The sequence below is a fragment of the Cicer arietinum genome, chromosome 3 (genome assembly GCF_000331145.2).
Source record: "Cicer arietinum cultivar CDC Frontier isolate Library 1 chromosome 3, Cicar.CDCFrontier_v2.0, whole genome shotgun sequence".
NCBI classification, from domain to species: Eukaryota; Viridiplantae; Streptophyta; class Magnoliopsida; order Fabales; family Fabaceae; genus Cicer; species Cicer arietinum.
This window is the reverse complement of record NC_021162.2, coordinates 74,559,667-74,578,523: the sequence shown is the minus strand read 5'-3', so window position 1 is coordinate 74,578,523 and position 18,857 is coordinate 74,559,667. Positions and strand designations below refer to the sequence as shown.

The window sequence follows — 18,857 nt, the reverse complement described above, 5'->3', positions numbered from 1 at the left end:
GTTGATGATGTCTTGTTTGAGCATGAACATATTAACAAAGTGAGCCTCATAATAGATGCAGAATGAAGGAGATTATTAGTGTAAATGATGACTGAAATTTGAGAGTGGTTGGAGATGTATTCATGAAAATATGTGTTAAATAAAAAATTCAATAGCTTTGTTATACAAAAAAGAGTTCAATAAATTTCTAGTCTTATAAAATCTCAATTTTTGTTTTTACTTTTTTTTTTTAAATTTCATAAACTTTTTTCTTTTCATTTTTTCTTAATTGTAATCTAATTATTGTCTATTTTTTAAATTTTTAAATGACGTTATGCACTAACATTTATAATATTACAAAGAATTTCTCAATAAAAATTTAAATTTTTTTAATAAGCGATAAATTAAATATAATCCGTTGATTAAATTCGGAAGTGAAGGATTTAACCGATTAAAGTTTAATCCGTTGATGAATCATTCTTAAAAAAAAAAAAAAATACACGCAATTTTTCATTATGAAACCATCGCACTTGACACCATCACGTAAAACTTAATTAGAATAGTTTGTTGACTCGCGTGAGCGCATATATATATATAAAAGAAATTTAACTAAACAACGTATCCAAATATAATTTTCTTTTTCTCTCGTTGTAATGTAAGTATATGCCGAGGAAACCTGGTTCATTAACAAAAGTAGTTAGGTATTATTTAACCTTGCTCACTACCATCCTCACTATTATGAACATTCTGATCATCTACCGTTACAACACATCAGGCCAATATGTCTCTAAAATATCCACAGCCATAGTATAAACATCATCGTTCTCATGGCCCTGCAAACTTAAAATCTTTTCCAATCCTCCACATGCCTCAACCTTTTCAGCATAAACATTGCCCTCATCGACAAGTAAAATGGTATACAGCCCAAGCAGAATAAATGCCATCATAGTCGTGTCTGAACAGATCAAGATATCACAGAGTGCCTCAATGCACCCTTTACTCGCCAAGAACCTAGACCAATGTCCATTAAGTCATAATTTTTCATCACAACAAAAAATGCAAAAGGAGTATGAAATAACATTATACACAATCCCAAGTGTGTCTAAAATGCAAAGTATCAAATATTTTCCACAACTCCAGGGACACAAAATCATGATTTAGAAGAATGAGAATGGTGAAAAAAAAAATCATGATTTAGGAAAATCAAATGTAATGGTAAAACTTACCGAATCTGTTCAGGAGTTCCATATGTAGCATTGGCAATAACCCATGCAACTTCCTTCTTGATGTCAAATTCAGCCTTTGAAAGATGAACCAAAGGACTAATAAGATCAGCATCAATGACAGCCTACAACAATGATCACAATGATATTAGTTGTGACCATATATGTTATGTTTAAAAGGTTTAGCTAGTCTTAGATAAACTAATTTCCAAATATAGTGCTGGCCTGTGATGTCTTTCCACATAAAGAGAAAGTAAATGTTTAAGAAAATGACATTTACTCAGTTATCTCCACATCTTAGCTAGCATTTCAAAAGTAAATGTGGTTCACATTCAACCTACTTAAATCTTAAACTCTACGGAAAAGAAGAGTTTCTTCGCTCCACAATCACATATGTTTCAGTGTCACCATTGGACTGTGATTTCTTACAGAAATGAGTTTAGACTTTAGAGTAGCATTTTTCAACAAACAGTCAATATTAAAACTTGCAAGAAAATAACTTGTTATGAACTTCTAATAAGAAACTACTCAGAAGCAAATCATTGCTTACCTGTATTTGAGCTATATTCCCAGCTGTGATATTTGAGATTACCCAACAAGCATGTTTGACGACATCTTTATCACTCTGCGAAAGAAGTAGTTTAAGACAAGGGAGAGCTCCACTGTCAATTAGAACCTGAAAAAGATGTGGCTAATTTAGTATCAATCTCTGTAGCACCGACAGCTTCTAATTGAAGGCGTGTCCCGATGTCCGACACCAACACGACACTTTAATTATGTTCAATTAATTCATTTTCTCAAATTATTATCGGTGTCGACGTGTCAATATTCATGCTTCATAGGTATCAATAGGCAGTAAAATAAAACAATTTTAAATGCCAGAAAAAAGCAATGTGACAAAAAAAATTATACTCTTCCAGTAGTCTGTATAACTGTCATTTAATTAGAGGTTTTCCAAAATCAGTAGATAGATATACTTCTTTCTTTTTACCTGAGTATTAGCCTCATCACCCATAGCAAGACTTCCTAGAGTCACCATTATAGGCACAGTAGCTTTTGATACCGGGGAACTGTAAAAAGGAAATTTATTCAGTCCACAAGAGGAAAAGGAAACATACATGACAATGTTAGTGTTACTAAAAAAGAAAGACACACAAAAGGTATTGCAATCAGTCAAGGACTTACCTTAGTAACACTACCAGTCGAGGGCAGATATTTGCATCAATGACAGCTTGGATCATTTCACTTGAGGCCTCATGAGTAAGATAAGCGAGAGTCCAACATGCATTTACTACAATTTCTTCATCAACCAGCACCAAGAGATTCCGAAGGAAAGGTATTGCAGATCGCATCTGAAAACGAAACCAGAAGAGCATAAGTTGGAGAAGAGAAGAGAAGATAACAATGTGTAAATTAACTATATTTAACTAATTTATATAGGACTTGGTAACTTTACTGCACAAGCAATATTTGTGCAGATTTTCTTAACCTGTTCCAGAACTGTTGAAGAAGGCTTTCCACGGCACAAGTTTGCTAAAGTCCATGAAGCAATCCTCAAGGTAGAACGTTTTACTACCAATGGATTCCACAACAGACCCAATATTGGGAAGAGTGCACCATAGCCAACAACATGATCTCTTGTGCTCGGGGAATCACCAGCAATATTACCTAATGCCCATATCGCCTGTTCATACATGAGACATGGAAATTGTGTAAGCAAGCAACGTATAAATACATATGTGATGGTTTTCTCAATGCCTTTATGCTATGAGATTGAGGAAGATTTGACCTCCTCTTTCGTGTCATCAGTACCACAGTACAGAAGGCGCACAAGCAGGGGAACAGCTTCATGTTCAACCACAATTCTTGTATGCTCAGACGTCCCTGAGCTGATGTAGGATAGAGTACTTGCTGCCTTGGACTGCAGATATAATGCACAGCGTATTGTGTGAGAGCAAAATCTTGACATTCAGGAATCACAAAAGAGAGAACATGTTAAAAAAAGATTTATACCTGCAGTTGGGGTGCATCAACCCTTGCCAAAAACTTCACAAGCTGAGGGACAACACCTGCCCGGATCACCTCGTCAATTAGAGCAATGTGGCCTGAAAAGAGATGTGTCAATGAAAGTTAAAATTTGAGAAACAAACAAGAACTTATAAGAATTGGATTCATACCCTTGGATAGTAGCGTACAAATCTGAGTAGTTGCTTCCAGTTGTGCAGCAAGATCATTGGAAAATAATTGTCGTGTCAATGTAGGAATGCGTTGTATCTATTGAATAGAATAAAGATAAAAATCACACACAAAGCTCTATCACTAGACATGCAGTTGATCTTGCTCTATCATGGAACATTAATTATCATTTTTCAAGAATGCACCTAATTATTGGAATAAAAAAAGTACCTTGAATAGTACAAGATCCGGGTTCTGTAGGTAAAATGGAAGGCAGCACAGGAAGAGCAAAATATGCAGAGAAAGATTGAAAGATTAGATAATCTGAAGTTGATTATATAGAATGTAAATTTGGAAGAAAAGACGTACTGGGTTGATGGGACAGGGAGAAGAAGCATCATCCTCCACCTCCTCCTCCTTTCGCTTCTTGGAAAGATTTTCTTGACGCCTATTCTTCCTTATCTGGATGGCGCCATCCTGTCTCCTTCTGCGACCTTCTTGGAAGTCAACTCCAGTATTCTTGTAGACTTTCTTCCTATGAGAAGTTGAAGAAGCACCATCATTAGGACGCAGAGACATTGTTACTTAAGCGTACACTTCAAGTTTCACTGCAAATGCAAAATACTAACTATAACAGAATCAATCAATAACTACATGGCTTCTCTTTAAATACTAACTACCTCATTATGCCACGTTGGATTATTAAGATCGATGTGCACCCCCTAACTTCATCAATCATTTTTATCTATATATATATATATGCATTTCATGAAACTCATTTTTTAAGATACAAATGGGAAAAGCTATAACCTGAAGTGAATAAATCAATACAATTCTTCTCATTGGAATGGTTTCTACACTCAGCCACTTATCCATCGTCGGAGCTGTCGCCGGAGCAACTGCTCCCACCTCATTGCGCGCTTTTTCCCTGTCTCTTTCATTTTCTTCGCGTCGTTTTCTTTACTTATTTCATTCTCTTTTTGTCGTTTCAATTTTAAGTTGGGCCAACATGGAGCGGTCTTATTCCAACATGCATCGGGCCATGAGTTTAAGAAATATTTATAAAAAAAAAACCTCAAAAGCCCTCTATTAACATATTTTGATTAGTCAATGCAGATGTTTTTTATTTATTTATCAAAATATACTTTTAAATTGATCAATCTAAAAGATATTGGAGGTGGTAAAAGAGGTATGTTAGTATCCCATAAAATTTGAGCAAATAGATGGAGTATATCACCGACCAAAATTTAAATTTAGGGGAATAAAAATTTCAATAACTTTATTATAAAAACAAAAACAAAAACTAACAAAGTATTTTCAATAAATTTAATCTTAAAATGATCGACAAAGGGAAAAAGGAAAATAACCGTTACCTGGGATTTGGAATGAAAGAACATTTATAAAAATTCAAAAGACAACCGTATTAACTAGATTATACCATTGATAAAATAATAATTATTATATTAAAAATAAAAAATATCATGAAAAAATAATTTTTTTGTGGACATAGAGACTATTTATTAAACTCAAGTGACACACATGCCTCCCTTATTTGTTATTTAAAATTAGGTGTAGTTACAGTTTTGATTCTTATATTTATACTGATTCACGGAATTGATTCCCTATTTTAAAAATCGACAGTTTTAGTTCTTATCTCATATTTTTAAACTAAAAAAATAATGATTTAATGTATTTTAAATGATGTGACATACAATTCTATGATATAGAACCGTCTAGATGCATTAATTATTAATATGTCATTAATTGAATTAAAAATATGAAGAAAAAAATTAAAATTGAAACTTAAGTTTTCATGGTGTTTTATTTCAATTTCATAGTACATCATCGTATCATATGTTACGTTGTTTAAAATAATTTACGTCATTATTTTTTAATTAAAAAATTATAATGAGAGAACAAAACTGTAAATTTAAAAAAGGAACTCAATTTGATAAAATTAAAAAAAAAAAATATTAAGAGGTCTAAGACATAACTTCTAATATATAAAAGAACAATTTCTATCAATAACACTGGTATCCTTAATGTAATGCTACCGCTCCAAATTTTTTAACATTTTTTTTTAATTTTTTGAAGTTATACGATATTTTACTTATATCAGTTATAATTTTTTTAATAAAAATTAATCTATTTGATATATGTTATGTACTAAATTAAAGTGGACTATAAGCATGATAATTCAAAATTTTATTTTCTATTTAAATTCCAAAGTTTTATTTTTTGTGGAGATGAATATAAAAGGGTGTTTTCAAAGTCAAACTTAGAAGTTTGATCTTAAATAAAATATTTATGTTAAAAAAATTGAAAAATAAATAATTATCAAATGTGACAAATTTGTAAAAATTAAATTATATAAGTCTATATAATTATAGTTTAATATATGCTAATCAGAATTTCGAATTGACATATATTAATAAATATATTAATTAATATAGATATTATGGCGTATGTTGGTGTAATATTTGGATGTGTATTTTATGAGTAGAATTATTTTTAGGAGTTAAATTGTGGTTGTTGGGGTATTGTAGTTGATATGTATATTTCGCTCTAATATACGCATTTGTCACACGAATTATTCTAATCAAATGGTACGCATTGTAAGTGTATATGGACTAAAATTTCTTTTACCAATTTTTATAATTATTAAAATTATATTTTTTTTATTATGGTCAATTTTTAATATTAGAACAGGTTCTCCAAAATCCTTAATACGGCTTGGACCAAATACATAAATGACCAAATTATAATTCAAATGTCTATTATAAAAATCAGAAGAAATAATTTATAACAAAATTACAAAAACAACTACTATAATTATAAAATAAAATAAAATTTTCAACCTAAATTCCAACTAATTTTTAATTATTAAAAATATAAATCAAAATTTAATCTACTACTTCTCTCAAATATATTTTTATATATTTATAATTTAAAATTCTTATATGCAATACAATATTATATTTTTTATTTATCTATTAAAATTTTAAATATCGATCACTCCAATGTTTCATTTCAAGATCCACTACTAGTTTAATGCAAATTCAATGATCAATTATCCTAACAACTCCTCACATAGGGATCGTAGTAACTAAGTAAAATGACTACTCGTAATGGTAGAATTGTTAATGACATTTACACAACAATTATGTAATATTCTCGTGGTGAATTAATCTAATATAAATATTACTCATAATATTTATATTTATGTGAAGACTTGATATCTCATATTTACGACTCGTAAGATATGGTCATCAGTCTACCCACATAATAGTTTTGTTGTATTATTGTCATTCTAATTAACAATAATATTTTGACTAAGGATATTTTAAGAATAATGTTCTAATGTTCAATTGGGTTTCACGATCAAGTCACAATTGATGTTCTATTAAACAAACTATATATTCTAAAGACTATATTATATTATAAGGTTAATAACATACTAAATGGTGTCATGTACATATAACAAAAATTAGATATACGTTTTAAGTTCATAATACGAAAAATAATCTTTATAAAATAGATTGACGTTAGAGCTTACACCAACATTATGATGTTAACAAAAAATCTTACAGGTAACGATTGCATTAGTTTTTGTTTTAGATTTTCTCTTTTTGTGAGGATTATTTTCTCTTTCTAGCCATTTTTTCAACCCAAGATATACGTTGTTTTTACTCTCATGTGAACAATTTCGCTTTTTTATGCCTTTCGCCCCCATTAACAGTGTCCAAAGTTGTTGTTAGTTTCATCATTTGCAATTGATATGAATATATGAACAACCTCACTTGATTCTCCATCCACGTGTTTTTTATGCGGTAGGTCATCAATTAGTTTGTTGGGCGATCTTAATAAACCTTAGACAAAAATGTATAAGTTTTATGAGATTTTGAAGCTATGTTGATCAATTTAATCATTGAAAAATATATAACTCATTGTATAGCTTTATGAAATAAGCTTTTACATCCCATTTAAAATCTCTCTTCTCAACCTTGCATCTCTTGTCTTTCACTTTAGTATATAGTGTTGGAGAATTAACTTAAATTTATGACATTTAAAACTTTCAAAACATAATTACATAAGATGACATGCATCTCAAATTTATGACAATCACACAAAACAAAATCATAATTTATGACATGCATCTCATTACTATCTTCTCTTTTATGTTATCATAATTTGTAACAATATACGATCCTTATTCAAATCTTTTATGCAAGTGGAATTCGATTGGAAGTGTAGATTATCATGAGAGCTCGCGATGAAAGAAATTACTTTTATGCACCATAATACAAAATAAAACCATTTTACTTGTTTGTGCAAAAAAAGAAAAAAACTAATTAGAATTTTGTGTATATATATTTCTTTTGTATAAGATCGATTATTTTATTTCTTAATTGATATAATGATATAGTTAATAGATAAATTTGTAAGAATAATTAAATGGTTGAACTTAAATGAAAATAATTCTTGATCGAACTTCGATCACTTTGAACAAAACTGAAATAATTTTTGATGGACCACCATTAAACTCTTGTGAATTTTTTATGTCATGGAAATTATGCATTTATGTATCCAGAGGGACACGAAAAATATATATGGATAGATCATTAAGTGGATTACAGATTGACAGGCCCCAAAATTATTCTTAAAAAATGTTACAAGACAAAATTATTGTTTGATGTTGTTGATTAAGCGCCAAGCTCTTGGTGTATGTCCACATTAACTTGTGAGCCAAACTTTAAAGCTCTTATATTAATTTTAGAAACTTTAGGAGTTTATCATTTAGTACTTTACATTTATTATTTGTGGCCATCAACATATAAGAAAACGTTATTATAGGAGACCACTTATGGAAAGGGTGCAACACTCAAAGAGGCAAGTGGCACCCCTTAGATAGTGGGTTTAATGTGCCATTGTGCTAAAAATAGCACTAGTAATATTGACAATATTCTATAATTCAACTAAGCAGGTGATTCATTACACTAAAAATTTAATTACCAAATTTATATATAGTTTGCTTGACAAGTGTCATTGCAAAGATCGATCACAATAGCCAACATTAGTGATTCCGGTATGTAAAGATTCAACTCAAATTTCGTTTATAAAAACATATTAGTGTAAGTTTTGGAGTTTTATCTAATCTTAGTGAATATAGGAACTCAACTTACCTAAATCATTTCATATAAAAAACAATTAATAGTTTTTTCAAAAAACTAATTTTTCTTTTCTATCTCACTATTCAAGCTGGGTTTTGGAAAATTAAGAAAAATGTTTCTTCTAAAATTGATTTGTTTAAAAAAATTCAAACGTTCTGTATTGAATTTTTTTTTTCTTTCAAAATTAAAGTTGAATTTGATGAAATATTATTATTTTATAAAATAAATAATTTGTATAAAATGTAAAGTAGAAATATAAGCATGAGAATGAAGGTGAAAGTGCATGATAAAATTTTCTTACACCAACAATATATTTGAATTAAATTCTATAAAAAATATTACATTTCAAAAGTAAAAATTTTATGTTAAAAAAATAATATTTCAACTTTTAAAAAGTTAAATACATAAATTTTAAAATAAATATTTTATATTTTAATCATTAACATGTGTCCAAAAATTACACTATGGAACAGAAGTGTATGTGTGCTCCCCATTTCTTTTGAGAAATATAAAACTCTATTTAGGAGAGAGGTGTTCACAAATTTTAAAATAATTTATGTATATGAAGTATGGAGCTCTTCTTTCTTTTAAGAAATGGATAGTGGAGACTAACCAATGAAAAATCGATATACTTCGCATTTACAAGATAGTAAAAAAGACGTGTCATCAAATGAGAACCTAAGGACTATTTTACATTTCATCCAAATTAAAATAAGGACCATTTTACATTTTTATAACTAAATAGAATTTATTATATAGTTTTAAAGCATAAAGACTATATTAATTCTTTAGCAAATGTGTCAGGAAAAGCTAATATAGTATTATCAGCTGTAGTTATTATATATAGTAGAATTTTTGACTCACATCCATCTTGACTTATATTTCAATTTGAAATTTAGCAATTGAAAACTTATATGTAAATTTCAATTTCAATTTTTAATGTGATTGGTGAATCGCGGGGATGTATCTCTTTTAAATTATAGTATAATATGGAGAACTCATTTGTTTAAAAAGACATTGACTTATTAATTACTACGTTTTAATACAATCTTCAGCGTAAAAATTAATAGTTTCAATTTGTAGCTTTAATTTCAATGTAATTTTTCATGGTAAAATCACCTACCTCACCGTGCTTCCAAACATAGAGTAACTATTTCACTGCATTACTTAACTATCTTTTGTTGCAAATTTACAGGTCATTGTCACACATATAATAAAGCTTTTTATTATAAAACCCCCAAAATAGAAAGTTGCCATTGGATATGTTATAAATAGACCACATTCTTGGGCTAGTGCAATTAAACCTCAGTGCCTAATCAAGAGACAAAATCCATGTATCCTTGGAATTGGATAAAACTAATGATGATAATCCTTCTACTAATGGCCGGTCTTAGTCCACTAATCAATGCATCTCCCCTCAGTGCTTGTTCAAATTGTGGTGACTTTGGAGTTCCATACCCACTTAGCACTAATGATGACTGTGGTGACAAAAGGTACAAACTTTACTGCAATAATGATAGCTTAGAGTTCTTGTCACGAACAGGGACTTACTATAAGATCCTTAAAATTGACCCAAGTGCCAACAAACTTGTTATTAAACCACCCATCATACTTAAAAACACTTGTTATTCTTCTGATCTCACTGGTGGAGGCTTACAACTTGATGAAAGCTCTCCCTTTAATATATCTACACTTAACACTGTCATGCTTCTAAATTGCTCTCATAACATCCTTCAATCTCCTCTTAACTGTTCTTCAAACAGCATCTGTAGGCAGTTTGAGGAAAAAGTGGAGGAGGGAAGTGGGTGTATGGGAACCCTTTGTTGTCATTTCTTAAAAGATTCAGCCATGAATTCCCATAAGATCAGACTCAAGGTTGGAAGTTGTACTGCTTACACTAGTTTGGTGGATTTCAAGCCTAATGAATCTTTTAAAACTTGGAATTATGGGATTGAGTTGCAATGGCTGCCTCCTAATTGACGTAGATGCATGTTCATGGTGTCAATGTAATAGTATTTCACTATGAAACAGCTCTTGGAAACCCAAAAAGATGAAATTCAACATAAGTTGGGATGAATTTTCTTTTTTATGTCTTTAATTTCTACTGAGAATCTATTTTGTCTTCTATCAATAGAAACTGTGATAAGTAGTAACTAGTGAGTGTGTTGCTTTTGAAGGTTTATAGAAGAACAGATGACATGGTTGTTTGTATTCTCCACAAAGTGATTTCCATTTGAGATTTTCTTTTTTCGTGCAATATAAGTTAACTAAACAATATAAGAATTTCCATTTTATTATTACACATGTAGCAAATCTAATTTTCCTTTTCTTCTCATTGTAATGTATGTATATGTCAGACAACTATTCAATATGAGACAGATTAAAAAGAAAAGACCTAGTTTATTAAAAAAGTAATTAGGTATTATTTAATCTTGCTCACTACCACTCTCGGGCCAATATGTCCCCAAAATATCCATAGCCATAGTAGAAACGCCATTGTTGTCATTGCACTGCAAACTTTCAATCTTTTCCAATCCTCCACACTTGTCAACCTTTTCAGCATAAACATTGACCCAAACAGTATCACCCTTGTATGTTTCTCCTGCAAGTAAAATGTTATACAGCCCAGACAGACATGATGTCATAGTAGTTGGGTCTGGACAGGTCAAGAGATCACAGAGTGCCTCAATGCATCCTTTACTCGCCAAGAACCTAGACCAATGTCCATTAAGTCATAAGTTTTCATCACAACATAAAATGCAAAAGGAGTAAGAAATAACATTATACACAACCTTTTTTTTCTTTCAATAAACCACAATTCCAAGTGTGTCTAAAATACAATGTATCAAATATTTTCCACAATCCCAGGGACACAAAACTATACATCCCACTACATGCCACTCTTTTTAACGCATTTACATCTAGAAGAATGAGAATGGTGAAAAAAAATCATGATACAGGAAAATAAAATGTAATGGTAAAACTTACTGAATCTGCTGAGGAGTTCCATCTGCGGCATTGACAATAGCCTGTGCAACCTCCTGCTTGATGTCAAATTCAGCCTTTGTAAGACAAACAAGAGGACTAATAAGGTCAACATCAATGACGGCCTACAACAATGATCATAATGGTATTAGTTGTGACAATATATGTTATGTTTAAAAGGTTTAGTTAGTCTTATATAAACTAATTTTCAGAAATTCAAAAATGAATGTGGTTCACATTCAACCAACTTAAATCAACTTTACAGGAAAGAAGAGTTTCTTCACTCCTCAATCACATATGTTACAATGTCACTAGTGAATTGTGATTTCTTACAGAAATGAGTAAAGACTTTATAGTAGCATTTTTCAACAAACAGTCAATATTGAAACTTGCAAACAAATAACTTGTCATGAACTTCTAATAAGAAACTGCTCAGAAGCAAATCATTACTAAATTAAGCAGAAAAAAATCACTGATTACCTGTATTTGAGATATATTTCCGCGTGTGATATTTGAGATTACCGAACAAGCATGTCTCAGGACGATCTTATCACAGCTTGAAAGAACTAGTTTAAGACAAGGGAGAACTCCATTGTCGATTAGAATCTGAAAAGTATGTGGCTAATTTAGTATCAATAGGCAGTAAAATAAATCAATTTTGAATGCCAGAATAGAGAAATGTGCCATAAAAAATAATACTCTATCAGTAGTCTATATAACTGTCATTTGACACTTGTGAGACGCATTCTACAACCATAATGACATTAAAATTATAGGTTTTCTGGATTCAGTAGATAGTTATACATTTTTCTTTGTACCTGAGTTTGAGCCTCGTCACCAAGAGTAAGATTCCTTAGAGTCACCAGTATAGGTGCAGCAACGTTTGATTCTAGTGACCTGCAAAAAGGATATTTATTCAGTCCACAAGAGAAAAAGGAAAGATAGATGAAAGTGTTAGTGTTACTAAAAAAGATAGACACAGAAGGAATTGCAATCAGTCAAGGACTTACTGTAGTAACTCTACAAGTCGAGGGCAGACATTGGCATCAATGACAGCTTGGATCATTTTACTTGAGCCGTCATGAGTAAGATAAGAGAGAGTCCGACATGCATTTACTACAACTTCTTCATCAGCCATCAACAAGAGATTATGAACGAAAGGCAATGCAGGCTGTATCTGAAAAAAGATAACAAAAGAGCATGAGTTGGAGAAGAGAAGATAACAAACAATGAGTAAATTAACTATATTAATTTATATAGGATCTTCTAACTTCATCACACAGAAAATATTCTGTAAAACTTCTCCCAACCTGTTGAAGAAGTTTGGAAGGAGGCTTTCCATGGAACAAGTGTGATAAAGTCCATGTACCGATCCTCAAGATAGATGGTTTTACTATAGTTGGATTCCACAACAGACCAAATAATGGCAAGAGTGCACCATGACTAAGAACATCATCCCTTGTGCTTTGGGAATCACCAGCAATATTACCTAATACCCTTAATGCCTGTTTAATACACAAGACATGGAAATTGTGTAAGCAAACAACACATATATACATACAAGATGGTTTTCCCAATGTCTTTATGCTATGAGATTGAGGAAGCTTTGACCTGCTCTTTCATGTCATAATTACCACGGTACAGAAGGTTCACAAGCAGGGGAACAGCACCATGTTTAATCACAGTTCTTGTATGCTCAGACTCGGACGTTCCCGACGTGATGTTGGTTAGAATACACGCTGCCTTGGACTGCAGATATAATGTTACAACATATTGTTTGAGCGAGATCAAAATCTTCACATTCATGAATCACAAAATAGAGAACATGATAGAAAAGATTTATACCTGCAGTTGGGGTATATCATTCCTTTCCAAAAACCTCACAAGCTGAGGGACAATACCTTCCCGGATTGCCTGATCAATTAGAGCAATTTGGCCTGAACAGAAATGTGTCAATCAATGTTAAAATTTGAGTAACATCTTTATATATTATATACAGTGTCTAACACCTCGTTTTATTTAAAGTGTCGATCAATGTCATCATATAATCTAGGCATAACAGAAGAAATGGGTATTACATCGCAAATTAAATATAATAATTGTATTCATACCCTTTGATAGTAGCTTACAAATCTCAGTAGTTGCTTCCAGTTGTGAAGCAGGATCATCAGACGATAATGATTGTGTCAATATACGAATGTGTTGTATCTGTTAAATAGCATGAAGAGTAAAGGAGAAAAAAATTATTTCTATGCTGCAATTCAAAATCACACACAAAGCTCTATCTCTGGACATTCAACGATAAGTCCTTTTTTCATGTTTGTGAGTAATGTCTCTTAGAATTAATCTAAGAACGCACGAAGTTTTGTTCCATTCAAAAAATAAAGTCCTGCTAAAGTCTGTGTTCTCTGTTGCATGTATGCATGTTGTTCAAATTTTGGTTTCTTGATTTTGTTTGAGTAAAAATGAATGTTAAGAAAACATATATAATATACATACTGTGTTGATGATACAGGGAGGGGAAGGAGAAGAAGGAGTATCTCCGTCTTCTTCCATTCGCTTCTTGAAGATATAGTCTTGGCGCTTATTCTTCCTTATCTGAAGGACATCATTGTATCCTTATGCGTCAACTCCAGTATTCTTGTACACTTTCTTCCTACGAGAAGATGAAGAAGAGCCAGTATTAGGTCGCAGAGACATTGTTGTTTCTTCTTTCTTCTTAAAGCAGAAAGAAAACGTACACTCCAAGTTTCAGTGCAGCAAATAGTATATAACAGAATGAATGATTCTCAGTTAACAAATACTCAAAATTAAGGATTTAATTTATATACACTAACAGTGTAAAAGTCCAGTTAATCTCAGTCGTCGAATCATTAAAAACATTTGTTAACTATAAATGGTTGCGATGTCCCGACAAAAATTAAATATTAAAAAAAAGAACTGAAAACCCTTAATACTAAACAGAAATACGTACATTCATAATGATACATACAGAGAGAGTGAAAAATAGTGGAACTATATGTAAGAGTGAGAAAGCTTGATTGATTAAAGGGAAGAGGAACCTTAATTATGAATGAAAGATAGATACAATAAATTGGATTTTCCTTCAACATCGGGCCTCCGCGTCCTCTGCACCCACTCGTTCTTATTCATAGCCTCCGCAAAATCATAACAGCAATGGTAGATAGCAGACAAGAGTTTTAAAATGTGAGGATCCAATATTTACTATAACACCTTACAAGAATGATCTATGATTATAAATTATTCAATTATTCAAGTGAAATATGATATTTTTTAAGAGTAGTTCTTTATTTTAATTTTGATTGTTTGTATATGGTTAAGATTTGATCATTCTATTCACTTATTCTCAAATTCATCTCATTTGATATTCACTCATATATACATTTGGTTTTCTAAAATAATAATAATAAAGTAAAATACATATGCGATTTTCTAAAATAATAATAATAAAATAAAATAAATATGATATTTTTTATAATTCACGAAAGTAACATGTTAATTTTGTATGTTTATTTATCGTAACATTTTTCATTACAAAATTGTAAACATGCACGCTTAGTTGTTGTGACGAAGCAAAATTAAATAATTTGTAATTAAAAATGTATTATATATTAAAGAATTCCAATATCCTTATCTTCTTCCGTTTATCAAACCCAGAAATTTTATCAAAATTCCAATAAATAACGCAGTAGTTTTAAAATCGCTCATATTTTTTCCTCTTTTATTTACTTAAATAAATTATTTTTATATAAATTTATTTTTCTGTGTTTTTTTATCTCAATAATTAAGTGTGATATTATTTAATTTTTTTATTTTGTTGTAGTGTTCAAACTAATCTAAATATCAAACAAATTCAATGAATTGCTTCAGCAATTCAAAGACATAAATATTTCCATTAATTTAATTTTGTGAAATTTATAGTAAGTTCCGTTTTGTTGAGTAATACATACCAGAACGCAGTAGTTAACATAAAAGATCTAGATCTTTCGTGAAGTGGGGCCCGTTGAGCGAGAACAATGTGAATAGAAGGGAGGAAAACCTTGCTTCTAGGGTGAGAATAGATTAGGTCAAGTCATACTTTGAAAGATTTGAGTGTGGATTACGATATATTTTTTAGGGTTAAGCTTGGCCTACGACCTATCATGGCCGGTCTGGTCTAGCCTTTTTAAAAGTCTGGCCTGACTTGGAAGCCTATTTAAAAGTCTATTTAAAATAAATTTTAAAAAATATGAAACAAATATCCTTTAAACCTTCAAAATAATTTTTTGTGTCAAATAATATATATATTTTTTTCTGAAACAAACATATTCATTATTACGACTACTGATTGACTAATTGAACGAATATCGAATGACTACCAAATATGGAATCGCTATCAAATATGGAACAACTACTGAATATAGAATGCTCACTGAGTGATTGCCTAATTGATAGAATTTAAAATAGAAAATAATATTATTAATATAATAATAAATAATAAAATATATATAAGCCGATCTGTCATGCCTAATAGGCTTTTTTATAAGTCCGAGCTTCACCTATTTAAATAAATAGACTTTAAAAACAGCCTAAGTCTAGCTTTTTTATTAAATAGGTCAGACCGTAAACCTCTGACGGACGGTCTAGCCTATTCCCTTCCCTACTCGTCAGTAAGCAAGCTGTTACATTATCACAATCTAGTACACGCATTTCAGTGAATAAAATTATATTTTATTATCACAATATGCAGCTTCAGTAAAGAGAATATTCATCACCTTTGGAGTTTTATTTGGACGTGAGGGGCATGTAAAGGATCATGCATGGAACCAGAAGAGGTACCCCTAAGAAACTACTGGAAAAAATAACAAAATAATAATACAATTAATACAAAATTAATATAATATATTAAAATAAATTTTAAATTATTATATTAATATATTTTTATATGTCACGTAACATTAATTTTAACGCATCATTTGATAATAAGACATAGCATTTATAGAATTTTCTTTTATTCTGTTAATTTTTTGGGTCTATATCTCTATCATTAAAAAACAAACAATAAAAAGTATAACTCCATTTAGAAACTTGATTTAATTATCATTTAATTTTTAATTTATTATAAATAAGTATATCTCAATATTTTAATTATATTTTAATAATTAAAATGTATCAAATATAAATTACCATAAACTATATAAAAACATAATAATCACATATTAAAAATCAATAATTAAATATATGACCAAACTATTCAATGAAATTTAAATTTAAATAAATAAAAATATTGAAATGCACTCATTTAAATTTTTAGAGTGAAAAATATTCATATTTTATTTTAAGCTTTTTAATTGTATACAAACAATCTCTCATATTTTTTTAATCATTTATTTTAAAGTGAAAATTATTCATTTTATTACAAAGATTTCAATAATTTTCATTACATTTATTCTTTTGTTAATTAATCATTATTTTTATAAACTAAAAAACTTATAAATATTTAAATATTTTTGTAATTAGATTGATACATTTATACACCGTAAACAATCTCCTTCAAACTTTTTTAAAAATTTACATTGAAAGAAAATTTTACAAATTACATCAATTATTGTTGGTTCACAATAACAAAAATGTAACAATAACATATACAAATTATTACAAGAGTAATTAACACCACAACTTTGAATTAATAGAACGTAAATTTAGAGTTGTGATTTGATTAAGACATGCAAATGTCGTTCTTCTCTATAATTAAAATAATATAATAATTTAATTGAGATAAATAACAAAAATTTAAAATAAAATTATAATTAAATATAAGACATAGTAAAAACATATTTTAGTTACAAGATTCACGGAAGACTTTAAATAATTTAGTTAAACACGTAAAAATAAAGCAAATAATATAACTGCTAAACGTTTTTTACTCAAACTCTGGCCACTCCCAAGTTTTCAATTTGTTTGTCATTTTTTTCTCCCTCCAATTCTAACCACTCCCAATTTTCAATTTGTTTGTCATTTTTTTTTGTCTATCTCTAATTTTTTTTTCTCCTTTTTATGACATGATATTAATTTTATGCAACAATTTTTTTTATCATAAAATTCAATCTCCTAACAAATTTCTTTGGAATATTAAATTTGATATTTTTTTGTACAATTTAAATTATTTTATTATCTCAGGATCAATTATGCAAATACGATAAATCAATAACTAAAAATAATTGAAATCAAAACTATAGAATATAGGGTAAATATTCTCTTAGAATCCTATAAAAAAATTTACTATATATACACCTTAAAATATAAAGTAATAAAGAGAGTAATGTGATGAATGTGATATGATAAGATAAAAGATAAAGATAAAATGAAGTTTTGAATGGATGTAGTAAAATAAGAGATAAATGTATCATTGTTGTAAAAAAAAACTAATTATACTAAATATTTGCTACAGATGTTATTTAAAATATATTTTCATAACAATATTTCTTATGAGATTATTTTTTTTGAAAAAGTTATATCTTTTAATATAAGACGAGATTTTAGAGTGAAAGAATAGATTAAATAAAAAAAATTAAATTTTAAAAACAAAAAATATGTTATCTTAGTTAAGCTACATTTGCCATTAATTCCTTTTCTTTTTAGTATCAATAGTTCAAATCAAAGCATGTTTCTTAAATATTGTTCACTCATGCTTCATTGGATATTCAACCTCGTAAGAGATTGATAATAAAACTTTCTTATCCAAAACATAGATCACTTCAAGATGATCATATTCAAGGTGACAATATGCGAATGAAAATGGAACATACTCAAAAGCCAAAGCCAATTGTTACATGTTATTGGCTTGATGCCAAAGATTCAACAAATGTTTCTCAACAAAAGGAAAATGTTTTGGTTGATAACAACCACATGGAAGTGTTTCTCAACAAAAGGAAAATGTTTTGGTTGATAGTTGATAACAACCACATGGAAGTTTCTCCAAAGGACAATAATTGTTGAAGAAAATATCAAGAAATCTTTTGGTAAAGATAACAAAAAGATTTCTACAGAAGAGTCAAAGGATAAGGATACTAAAATGACCAAGAATGTTGTTAGAAGAATGATGGTGTAAAAGAGTTGATAGGGAAGAAAAATAAACCGATGGAACATTGGAAGAAGATGCATTGTTGGGTGATCTTGAAAAGATGTTGGTAGGAAGAGATAGGGACTTTGAAACACCCTCTTGATTTCAAGATTTTGGAGAAGAAGTCAAATACTATAAAAGTGAAGTCAATTGGTACGAAGGATATTGAAATTTTATTCGACACCGGATCAGTTTGCTGAC

At 29.7% G+C, this 18,857-nt stretch overlaps 3 protein-coding genes across 3 annotated transcripts; 1 reads left to right on the top strand and 2 right to left on the bottom strand.

Annotated features, from left to right (window-relative positions):
* Nucleotides 1-557: 557 nt before the first annotated feature.
* Nucleotides 558-4,000, bottom strand: LOC101488850 (importin subunit alpha-4-like). The gene is made up of 11 exons (XM_004494507.3): nt 3,747-4,000; nt 3,609-3,632; nt 3,380-3,476; nt 3,216-3,307; nt 2,992-3,123; nt 2,692-2,886; nt 2,388-2,554; nt 2,194-2,272; nt 1,753-1,878; nt 1,206-1,327; nt 558-990 (listed from the first exon to the last, which is right to left on the bottom strand). The coding sequence occupies exons 1-11, from the start codon at nt 3,954-3,956 to the stop codon at nt 741-743; spliced, it is 1,494 nt and encodes a 497-aa protein (XP_004494564.1). The 5' UTR covers nt 3,957-4,000; the 3' UTR covers nt 558-740.
* A 5,839-nt stretch (nt 4,001-9,839) lies between these two features.
* On the top strand, nt 9,840-10,848 carry LOC101515529 (wall-associated receptor kinase-like 20). Its single transcript, XM_004494504.4, has one exon. The coding sequence runs from the start codon at nt 9,881-9,883 to the stop codon at nt 10,526-10,528; it is 648 nt and encodes a 215-aa protein (XP_004494561.1). The 5' UTR covers nt 9,840-9,880; the 3' UTR covers nt 10,529-10,848.
* Nucleotides 10,832-16,525, bottom strand: LOC101499973 (importin subunit alpha-4-like). Its single transcript, XM_012714069.3, has 11 exons — nt 14,596-16,525; nt 14,033-14,189; nt 13,645-13,741; nt 13,379-13,470; nt 13,145-13,282; nt 12,844-13,038; nt 12,544-12,710; nt 12,352-12,430; nt 12,014-12,139; nt 11,537-11,658; nt 10,832-11,260 (listed from the first exon to the last, which is right to left on the bottom strand). The coding sequence occupies exons 2-11, from the start codon at nt 14,087-14,089 to the stop codon at nt 10,975-10,977; spliced, it is 1,359 nt and encodes a 452-aa protein (XP_012569523.1). The 5' UTR covers nt 14,090-14,189; nt 14,596-16,525; the 3' UTR covers nt 10,832-10,974.
* Nucleotides 16,526-18,857: the final 2,332 nt, after the last annotated feature.